Source organism: Benincasa hispida, chromosome 5 (assembly GCF_027475165.1).
Source record: "Benincasa hispida cultivar pf3 chromosome 5, pf3_genome.v1.1, whole genome shotgun sequence".
In the NCBI taxonomy this organism is placed as follows: Eukaryota; Viridiplantae; Streptophyta; class Magnoliopsida; order Cucurbitales; family Cucurbitaceae; genus Benincasa; species Benincasa hispida.
In genome coordinates, this window is record NC_143482.1 from 38325705 (window position 1) to 38337515 (window position 11811).

Here is an 11811-nt window from a genome sequence, read left to right on the forward strand (position 1 = left end):
CTCTGATCACAGAATCTCATTCTCGTGCTAATTTACTCATTCATAACATAATAATATACAATTTACTCAAAAATATATGCTCAAGAATTAAAAGGAAAGTATAACTCACCTTGGTAAGACAGGAACCTTTCTTTCTTAGAAGTTCCTTGATCACCTCGGGCTCTCTTTTGAACCCTAAGATCCAGATTCAACTTAAAGCTCATATTACTCATAGTTATAAGCCTTATCTCAAGATACTTCCTTCTACAAACATGTTCTAAAATATCTTAGAAAGCTTACCTTACAAGATTAGCTTAGAACTCCTCTTGGTTTGGCCGGAATCATAAAAACATTAAGACTAACTCAAGCTTACCCGACAACTCGACCCTTCTATATTTTTCTCACTCTCCAGCCCGATTCCTTGGAGCTTTTTCTCTGGCAGTCCTACCCTGAAAACTAGACTCTCAGAGCTTTCAGATGGCTTTAGAATCACTCCAAACACACGAGTATTCCTGAGAAATCCTCATCCCAATTTGATGCTACTTCCAGACCTCACTATCTGACAGCATCTCCTTCTTTTGGAACTTCATGACCGACGCATGATCTTATTCCCAACGCATGGTCTCCTTCAAATCTACCTTCTAACCCCCTTCCTTACATTCTTTGAAGAGGTTTTGGCTTGTGAATTGAAGAGACATCTTGTGGTGGTATTTATAGACCAAAGGAAATGATCCTTATCATCTTTACTAAGTCTCAATGCTAGACACCTCCTACTTTGGGGTGTTTGCACCATGTTTTGCCACCACCTATTCCTTTGCCATTCACCTACTCTTATGCCACACACCTACTTGAGTTGTCTTCCTTATGCAAAAGACTTCGTTTGCATGAAACTTAATTTGTCCAGCTCCTACTCATGTCTAATCACCTCTCGGTATAGCCATTTGTCCAGATGAGCTCATCAACTTTGCGTAACGCAAGCCTCAGCACCGCTCCAATGTTTTGTCCATCGTGCAGTCCTTGCATCCATCGCTTAGCTCCATCATCTATTGAACATCTCCCTGTCACTTATCAACCAGCCCTCTCGCTGTAATCGTCTAGTGCCTGCGTCCATCATATAGCACCAACGCGCCATCGTGTAGCTCAATTGTTTAATAGACGATCTCGCTTTCAACAATCTTGCGCATAGCTTATCGCTTAGCTGTCGCGCCCATTTTTTACCTTCATCGTATAGCACTGACGCCTTATCGTCTAACGCATCCGCTCATCACATAGCATCATCGCCCAGCGCTTGAGTCTATCGCGTAACGCCCACCGTTTAGTATTTTGCCTATCGTGTAGCACGTTTGCTCATTGTGTAGTGCCATCGTGTATTCTATCGCCCAATGCACGTGCATCATCTAGTGTCTACGCTCATCATCAAGCTCTATCGTCCGACTTCTACGCGTATCGTCTAGCGCTTACACTAATCATGTAGTGTCTTTGCCTATTGTATAGCCCGATCGTGTAGTGCGTCTCTTCACATTGCTTAGTGCCACCCGTAGTTACACAATCGCCTACCACATCGCTAAACTCCACGTATTTGCTACACGATCACCTACCTCATTGCGTAGCACCGTTCATTTGCTACACGATCGCCTACCTCATCGTGTAGCACCGCTCACTGCTATACGATCATTTTCCTGGCGCCTTGCACTCAACATCTCGCTCTCTACTCTCTCGCTCACATAAACTCAATGCATGAGCAACTCTTGGCAACGCCTCTTGCCAATAATGCTTCGGCCAACATGTGTTTTACCTCACAAACACATGGTTCCTTTTGACTTTAGCCAAATTTCACTAGTTAAGGCTTAATCTCAAAGCTACCCAAGGAAAATCTATTCAACACTTAGTAATTTCCTTCTCTCCAACATAGGATTTAACTTTCACTTAGTTAATTCCTTTAATTACCTGCTTAAGTAGGGAAATTGAGATCCGGGTTTCACATTCATCCACTTTAGTTTAAAAAATTGAAGTATTGATCAACATAAATATGTAAGCACTAATTCTTTCAGCCATTTGACACTTCAAATGGCATTAGAGTAAGTGGGCTAGGTGTTAATTTAGGGAAAAATTCACTAAAAAGTCTAAAACTTGGATAAATCCACTAAAACCCATTGTCAAACTTAATTTAATTTAATTGTAACTTAATTAAATTAAACAAAAAGTAATTCAATTTCTAAAATGAAAATTTAAAATTGATTTAGTTTAGAAATTGATTAAACAAATTTAATTAATTAATTAATTAATAATTTAATATCAAATATTAAATTAATATAACACCTAGTTGAAACATGAATCCCTATTCCTGTAATCAATACTTCAATATTTAAATATATTGAACTGTCCAATTAATTTTAATTTTCAACAAAATTAAACATTTAATTATATCAAATATAAATGTGCAAACCCTAAATTCAAATTGAACACTTCAATATTCAAACTAAAATTGAAATTTGAACACTTCAAATTGAAACCCTAAACTAAATTTGAAAACTTCAAATTCACTCAATATTCTAATCCAAGGTTTACTCTTTTACGAGCTAGTTGTTCGTTAACTACTAAACCGGCTAAACTTCAACGATTTGAGATTAACTAGCTAAACTCTTTAAACCGAATTAATCAATATCCGTTAACTACTAAAACACACCACTATAGCTCAATAGTTGCACTCTTCTTATCGTAGATATATTTCTGTCCATCTGATTTAACCATAATCGGTAAGTTAACCCTTCACAGGTTGTTCGTAATAATGGTTGGGTCTAAAGTTGTTTTACTCCCAAAATTACATCTTCCTCTTTAAGTCCCACTGATCCTCTAATGAACAATTAGTTTGTGATCCAATCACTAAATCGAGTTCAGGCTTAGAATCAGTACTTAAGAGAATAACCTCTTTACTATCCCTAAATTGGGTAGGAGTGAATTCTGTCTTGCACTCTATGTCTCCAGCTATCTACCCGGTTTTAACCTTGAAATAAGAGGCTTATTGAGCTAACCCTCACCTATGCAAATCTAAGGATAATCCCAAATAAAGAGGAATTCATATTTAGCTAAGGATTTAGGTCGAGTTACCTAGGTCATCGATTTGAAACAGTCAGTCTTAAACAGTATATAGAGTTATAAAGTAAGAGTGACTTATTTCTTGGTCCTGGTCTTATACAAACTTATTGCATAAGACGCCCCACTCGCATGTCTCTACGTAAACGATTCAGGATCACATCGTTTGTACTATGTACAAAGTGGGCCACGTCTGATAGTGTTACCAGAATAAGGTACCCAACCTTATTCATATACTATAGACCGTTTTGGCTATTTACTCGAACTTAATCCATCTTTATTTCTCCACATAAAGCTCATGTATTCATGTAATAGCCATGTATCTTCTATTTTATTGGATTTAGTCTACACAAGTACAATTAACCTATTCAACAACATTTTTTTTTTTAAAAAAAAAAAATTGTCAATAACATCTTTATTGATAAAAGAAAATGTTTAACATTACAAACCACGAGTTTTAGGACATACAACCCAAAAAACTCTCACTTGGACTAAAACTCTAGTGGATCTACATATATACAGATATATACAATGTTGAGTATTGAAAGAATACAATAAACTAGGGCATCTATATACCCTTAACACTACTGTCTTTTTTAGGCGACACTAACTAGTCGTTTTACGGCGATCCCCTCGGAAGGTTGTAACATAGGATTCGAAACAACCCAAACTTCATAAATGAATAGGGTTTCTTAGTTTCAGCTTGAACATCGTCTCCCTATTCAGGGGAATATTCATACCGTTCTATGAAAAATTGGTATCAAAGCATAAGTTTCTGGGAAAATTGAAGAGTTAGCCAAGAATCAGAGAAAAGGTTTTCGTAAAACCGGGGAAAGGTTAGATTGAGTTGATACCAGTTTGGTATCAAAGTATATGTTTCTTGAAAACTAGAGGGTTAAGTTTAGAAAACCTGAGGTTTGAGTTCAGCAAAACCAGAGGGAAGTGTGCTAGAGTAAAGGCTTAAAGAGAAACCTAAGAAAGTAGTCAAAGTGAGACTAAAAGGAAAAGCAGAAGTGGCAGGACCTAGCAGCCAACCGGAGCTGGAACTCACAACGCTACTTGAAGATCTACCAAGGAAGGTAAGTATGAATTTAAGTTATTCTCATTTAGAGTTTGAGATTGAAAAGTTATTGTAGATAGTTTAGTTCGACGACTAGCTAAGAGGTGGGTAAAAGAGGTATCGTTGACAAAAACTAAGGAGTTAATATCAAAGTAGCACAGTGGAAGCGTAGTAAAAGACAAGGTTATAAGAGTTTGCAACTAAAAGTGTTATGAAACCTTAAACCAGAGGAAGTTCGAGTAAATTTCGAGGATGAAATTTTCTTAAGGGGGAAGTAATTGTGAAATCCGGATTATAATTTTCCTACTTAAGCAGGTACTTAAGGGACTGAATTAAGTGAAAGTTAAATCCTATGTTGGAGAGAAGGAAATTTCTAAGTGTTGAATAGATTTTCCTTGAGAAGTTTGAAGATAAGTCTTTCCTAGTGGAATTTGGCTAAGTGTAAATTCAAAAGGAACCATGTGTTTGGTGTTAAAACATAAGATGAGGTTGAGTTAGTAGAGGCTTAAAAGAGAGTAAGAATTTAAGCCAAAGGCAACCATGTGTTTGTGAGGTAGGACGCATGTTGGCCGTAGCATTAGCAAGAGACAATGCCAAGAGTTGCTCATACATTGAGGCTACATGAGGGGGAGCGGAGAGAGCGAGATCTTAAGCACAAGACGCTAGGAAGACAATCGTATAGCGTTGGGGCGGTGCTGAGGAATGCACTAGGCAATCGTGTAACTGCGCGCGGTGATGTGAAGAGATGCACTACACGATCGAACTATACGATAGGCATTAAGCACTATGCAATAGCACTACACGATAGCGTTAAGCGTTGAGCAGGCACTAAACGATGAGCTTAGATGCTAGACGATGCGTGGGCACTAAGTGTCAAACTACACGATAGTGCTACATGATAGGCAGAATGCTAAGCGATGGCCGTTGCGCGATAGCCGCAGCCGCTGGGCGATGACGCTATACGATGAGCGGATGCGTTAGACGATAGGGCGTCAGCACTGCACGATGGAGCTAAACGATAGGCGCAGCAGCTATGCGATAGGCTATGTACGAGATTATTGAGAGCGAGATCATTGATAGCGAGATATTGCTAAATGATTGAGCTACACGATGGGGCGTTGGTGCTATGCGATGGACGCAGGCACTAGACGATTACAGCAAGAGACAGCGAGAGGGCTAGTTGTTAAGTGACAACGAGATGTTTAGTAAATGATGGAGCTAAGTGATGAAGTGCAAGAGCTGCACGATGGACTAAATGATGGAGCGATGCTGAGGCTTGCGTTATGCAAGGTTAATGAGCTCACTCAGACAAATGGTTATACCGAGAGAAGGCTGAACTTGAGTTAGTAGAAGCTGGACGAATGAAGTTTCATGCAAAGGAAGTCTTATGCATGAGGAAGACAACATAATTAGGTGTGTGGCATGAGAGTAGGTGAATTTCAAAGGAGTAGGTGGTTGTAAAACATGGTGCAAACACCCCAAAGTAGGAGGTGTCATGCGTTGGGGGCCTTAAGAAATGAGAAGGATTGGTTCCTTTGACCTATTAATACCACCACAAGATGTCTCTTCAATTTATAAGCCAAATCCTCTTCAAAGAATGTAAGGAAGGAAGGAAGATTTGAAGGAGACCATGCGTTGATCATGAAGGGCATGCGAAGTTCCAAGAGGAGGAGATGTTGTCGGACAGTGAGGTCTGGAAGTAGCATCAACTTAGGATGAGGATTTCTCCAGAGTACTTGTGCGTTTGGAGTGATTCTAAAGCCACCTGAAAGATTTGAGAGTCTGGTTTTCAAGGTAGGACTTCTGGAGAAGAAGCTCTGAGGAATCTGGCTGGAGAGTGAGGAAAAGGCAAAACGGTCGAGTTGTCAGGTAAGCTTGAGCCAGTCTTGATGATTTGAGGATTTCGGCCAAACCACGAGAATTTTTTAGCTAAGATGTTAAGGTAAGCTTCCTGAGACATTTTAGAGTAGGTTTTTAGAATAAAGTATCACGAGATAGGGCTTAGAACTATGAGTAATCTGAGCTTACAGTTGAATCTAGGATTTAGGGTTCAAAAGGGAGCCCGAGAAGACCAAGAAACTTCTAAAGAGGAAGTTTCCTACCTTACCAAGGTGAGTGGTATTTTGCTTTAAGTCAAGCATATATTTTAGAGTGAAATGTATATACTTATGTTATGAATGAGTAAATTAGCATGTGAATGAGATTATATAATCGGGATGGTAAGGGGGTCAATAGACCTAGTTCCTGAGCCCAAATGGAACCCCACGGGATGGATAGGGGACCGAGAGGTCTAGTTCCTGAGCCTGTAGAAGGAATATCGTATGGGATAGTCAGAGGGCCGATGGGCCTAGCTTCTGAGCCCATGAACGGGGAGCTATGTGCACATAGGAAACAAAGGGGAATGCAAGAGAGTAAGCAAACAGTTAACTATTTACTGTGTGTGTAGGTAGAAAGAAGACTCATTCAAAGCTGAGGTTTGAGTATTGATAATTAGTAGAAGTACAAGTTATTAAAGCTCAAATTATTAAAATAATAGGAGAACATGATGTTGAAATAGGCAATATTACGATTGAATGTGCCAAACTAAAAGAAAATTGCGATCGCTAATGTCATTGCATAAAAGCAATTAAATTGCATTATTGTGTGCAGATACAATGCGATGGCGCATTTTGAGTTCGCGATCCAAGGGTACCTTAAAGAGGATCGCATAAAGTCCTTACATAAAGGCAACAACATAATATAATGAAATATGATGGGACGTAAAGCTGACAACGATCTAATCAAAAAATTTAGTTGACGACCGTTGAAGACCATACCGTTGCAAATACATTGAACTTTCGGTGACTATCATACGGTGTAACAGGGTATGAAAATTGGGAGTTGAAAGAAGAGAATGAAGAAAGAGAGGATATGACAGCATCCATTGAGACTTACCATGCGATAACAGAGATGTTGAAGAATGATGAAATGCTGAATCTAGATGAAGAAAGAAAAGCACAGAAACCGTCTTTAGAGAAACCACCTACACTAGAACTAAAAACTCTACCAACCCACTTGAAGTACGTATTTCTCGGCTAGAATGGAATCTTGCCAGTCATCATATCCTCGCGTTACCTGAAGAAAAAGAAATCGCGCTGATCAATGTTCTAAAGAAATATATTAGAGCAATTAGATGGATGCTCGCAGACATCAGAGGTATTAGCCCAACGTATTGTATGCATCGAATACAGCTTGAAGAAAACTAGAAGGGTTCAATAAAACCTCAATGTAGACTGAACCCTGCAATAAAAGAGGTTGTCAAAAAAGAAATCACCAAATGGTTAGATGCCGGCATTATCTATCCTATCGCAGATAGCACGTGGGTAAGCCCCGTGCAATGTGTTCCCAAAAAGGGTGGGATGACAGTGGTTCCTAATGCAAACAACAAATTGATCCCCATGAGGAACGTCACAGGTTGGTAGATTTGTATGGACTATAGGAAACTCAACGCAGCGACAAAGAAAGATCATTTTCCCTTACCTTTCATTGATCAAATGCTAGACTAATTAGCGGGGAATGATTATTTCTGCTTCCTTGATGGGTATGCAGGCTATAACCATATTATGATCGCACCAGAGGATCAAGAAAAGACCACGTTCACATGTCCATATGAATTGTTCACCTTTCGTCGCATGCCTTTTGGATTATGCAATGCTCCCAGTACGTTTCGAAGGTATATGATGGCGATCTTCTCCGAGTACCTTGAAGACTCGGTCGAAATATTTATGGATGACTTCTCAGTTTATGGACAAACATATGAAATCTGTTTGCAAAACCTGGAGAGAGTACTGAAAAGATGTGAAGAAACTAATCTGATATTGAACTGGGAAAAGTGCCATTTTATGGTCAAAGAAGGAATTGTGCTCAGGCATAAGGTTTCAAGGAATGGGTTAGAGGTGGACAAAGCAAAAATTGAAGCTATAGAAAAACTTCCACCTCTAGCAAATGTGAAAGCTTTAAGGAGTTTCCTAGGACACGTGGGGTTTTATAGAAGGTTTGTGAAGGACTTTTCCAAAATCGCTCGACCTTTGAATGCATTGTTGGAAGCTGATTGAGCCTTTGATTTCGATTCACATTGCCTCACTGCATTCAAAACACTAAAGGACGCGTTAATTACAGTGCCAATTTTGATCGGACCTGATTGGGCAAAGCCATTTGAACTGATATGCGATGCCAATGGATATGCGATGAGAGCAGTCTTGGCATAAAAAGTAAAGACAATGTTACACCCCATCGCATATGCTAGCAGAACATTGAACTCCACGTAGGCGAATTACACCACCACTGAGAAGGAAATTTTAGCGGTGATTTTTGCGATTGAAAAATTCAAACATTCTTGTTGGGGTTAAAAGTGATAGTCCACACAGACCACTCTGCGATAAGATATTTGATGACCAAAATAGATGCGAAGCCTAGACTAATCCGATGGGTTCTCTTACTCCAAGAATTTAATATGGAAATAATCGACTGAAAGGGAACAGAGAACCAGGTCGCTGACTATTTATCACGATTAGAGAATCCAGAAGTGGATCGCATCCAGTCGGAGGTGAACGCCTCATTTCCTGATGAGTAGTTGCTTAAGATTGAAGAACTACCCTGGTATGCAGATATTGTCAACTTCTTGGTTTGCAAGAAATTCCCTGAAAACTACACATCCCATCAAAAGAAAAAGCTCATTCATGAATGCAAATTTTACTACTAGGACGATCCAAATCTCTACAAGAGGGGACCATACCAGATATTGAGACTGTGTTCCAGAAACTGCTTTCCATCGCATATTGTTTCAATGTCATGAATCACCCTATGGAGGGCATTTCAACGGACAGCATACAGCAGCGAAAGTTTTGCAATGTGGGTATTATTGGCCCACTCTATTTAAAGATGCACGAGAATACTCCATGAAATGCGATAAGTGCCAACGCACTGGAAGTATTTCAGAAAAAAATGCGATGCCAATGAACATCATTTTGGAGGTGGAGTTATTCGACGTCTGGGGAATAGATTTCATGGGACCATTTCCATCGTCAAATGTTCATAAATACATTCTATTGGTTGTCGACTATGTTTCCAAATGGATTGAAGCTTTTTCATGCGTTGCAAACGATGCGACAACGATCTCTAAGTTCTTGTAGAAAAACATCCTCACTCATTTTGGCACTCCACGTACCATAATAAGTGACGAACGGACCCACTTTGTGAATCGCATTGTTAGTAAACTATTGATCAAATATAATGTCCACCATAAGATCGCTACTACATATCACCCCCAAACAAACGGACAAACAGAGGTTTCTAACAGAGAAATTAAGTCAATCTTAGAGAAGGTGGTGAACCCATCGCGGAAGGATTGGGCCATGAAACTGGATGATGCCTTGTGGGCATATCGAATTGCTTATAAGACACCCATAGGCATGTCACCATATGTGTTGGTGTTTGGAAAGGCTTGTCATCCGCCGTTAGAACTGGAATGTAAGGCGATGTGGGCAATTAAAAAACTTAACTCTGATCTTAAGGCTGCAGGAGAAGAGAGAAAACTTCAACTACTAGAGTTGGATGAGTGGAGATTACAAGCGTATGAGAGTTCCAAAAATTACAAAGAACGCACCAAACGATGGCATGATAAACGTCTTTACAAGAAAAACCTCAAGGCAGGTCAAAGGGTATTACTGTTTAACTCTAGGTTGTGTCTCTTTCCTAGAAACCTGAAGTCGCGTTGGTCTGGGCCTTTCATAATCAAGGAAGTATTCCCATATGGAGCGGTGGAATTGACCAAAAAATATGGGAGCAATACATTTAAAGTGAATGGACAAATAGTAAAGATGTATCATGGAGGAGATTTCCAATGCGAGAAAACCTCCATTGACTTGGGTAAGCCAGAATAAAGAAGAAACACTCAGTCCCTGCGATGATAAGCAGCATACATTCATCAGGGACAAAGTACATCCTTTTGAGTATCCTTTTGTTTTTCTTTTAAGAATCTATTTTACTTTCGACATATTTATACTTTTTATGATCGTCAACTCTTTTCTTCATACTTCTTTCTATCTTTTTTATTTCATCATTTTGATCGCAATAAACGAATGCGACGAATTAATGCGATGGGCTTAAAACACACGATCGGTTGAGCTTCAATTCAAAGAAAAAAAAATCAGCCCATCACAATTACAATATCATCCCATTACAGGAAAGGATGCGATCAAAATGATGCGAGCGAAAAATTAAATTTGGGGGTTATGTTCTTCCTTGCCTCATCTTATTTCAATTTTTTGTACTTCTCACTTTCAATTTAATATTGCTAAATTCTACTATTGTATTCTCTCTCGTTTGGTTCAATTCTGAATTTTTTCTTGCTTTATTTGGTTGTCGCATTCATCCTCTGCCCATTATGACTTCAATGATGAAATATATGCTTCTTTACTTATCTCATGAACTGGTGTCAGAATAATTTCAGGACAATCGATTCACAAAGCATTTCTAAAATTTAGTGGTCTGCCAGCTTGACTTCAAAACTATTTTTACAAAACTTTGAGTCCATCGCATAAATTATTTCATTTTCAACAATGAGGACATTGCTGCATTTTCAATTGTGGGGGGGGGAGGGGGTGCTATTTTCATCCTTGTTATTTTCAGATTTTCAAAAAAAAAAAAAGGAGAAAAATTATATATAACATTAAGATCAAATCTTGCTCGTAGTTGGATGTCCGCATGACACCCATGAGGGCAAGCCAAAACAAAGGTGGGAATCGTGATCAACGCAGAAGCTAAGTGATCACAACTCTGCTGCCAAAAAAAAAAAAAAGATGGGCATGTGTTTTGACTGAAAAGACTGCCTCGCTCGTAGTTGGATGTCCGCATGACACCCGTGGGGGTAAGCCAAAACGAAGGCTGGGCACTCGGATTAGAGATCACAAAACTAATATTTGAATCATGCGAAGGCCAAAACTACTTGAACACCCCAATTTGATAAAATTTGAAATAAATTATGCGATGTCCTGGGAAATGAGTAAAGAATTTTTTTTTTTAAGATTAAGCTCGCAGTCCCTAAAGGTTAGAAATATTTTAGGAAGAGATTAGGATAGAAATTAATAAGGCATTGGTTCAGTGATTTGAATAAGCATCATGAGAAGCCTAGGCAAGGTGAAGACGATTGAAATTTTGAGAAATCTTTAGTTTATGCTTGAGGGCAAGCATTGTTTTAACTTTGAGGGTGTGATAACTGGTAGAAATACAAATTATTAAAGCTAAAATTATCAAAACAATAGGAGAAAGTGATGTTGAAATAGGCAATATTACGATTGAATGTGCCAAACTAAAAGAAAATTGTGATCGCTAATGCTCATAGCATAAAAATAGTTAAATTGCATTATTGTGAGCAGGTACAATGTGATGACGCATTTTGAGTTTGCGATCCAAGGGTACCTCAAAGATGATCACATAAAGACCTTACATAAAGGCGACAACATAATATAATGAAACATGATGGGACGTAAAGCTGATAACGGTAAAATAAGAAATTCAGTTGACGGTCGTTGAAGACCATACCGTTGCAAATACATTGAACTTCCGATGACTATCAGACGGCACAATAGGGTATGGAAATTAATGCTTCCCATCCACGCAATCGTTAGTAAGAAGAACTG

General features: G+C 38.9%; 1 protein-coding gene across 1 annotated transcript; it reads left to right on the top strand.

Annotated features, from left to right (window-relative positions):
• Nucleotides 1-9582: 9582 nt before the first annotated feature.
• On the top strand, nt 9583-10053 carry LOC150036117 (uncharacterized). Its single transcript, XM_090313568.1, has one exon. The coding sequence runs from the start codon at nt 9583-9585 to the stop codon at nt 10051-10053; it is 471 nt and encodes a 156-aa protein (XP_090169694.1).
• Nucleotides 10054-11811: the final 1758 nt, after the last annotated feature.

Bases quoted from the DNA above. Each gene is read 5' to 3' on its own strand.
- LOC150036117 (XM_090313568.1), top strand. From the start codon at position 9,583: ATGTCACCATATGTGTTGGTGTTTGGAAAGGCTTGTCATCCGCCGTTA.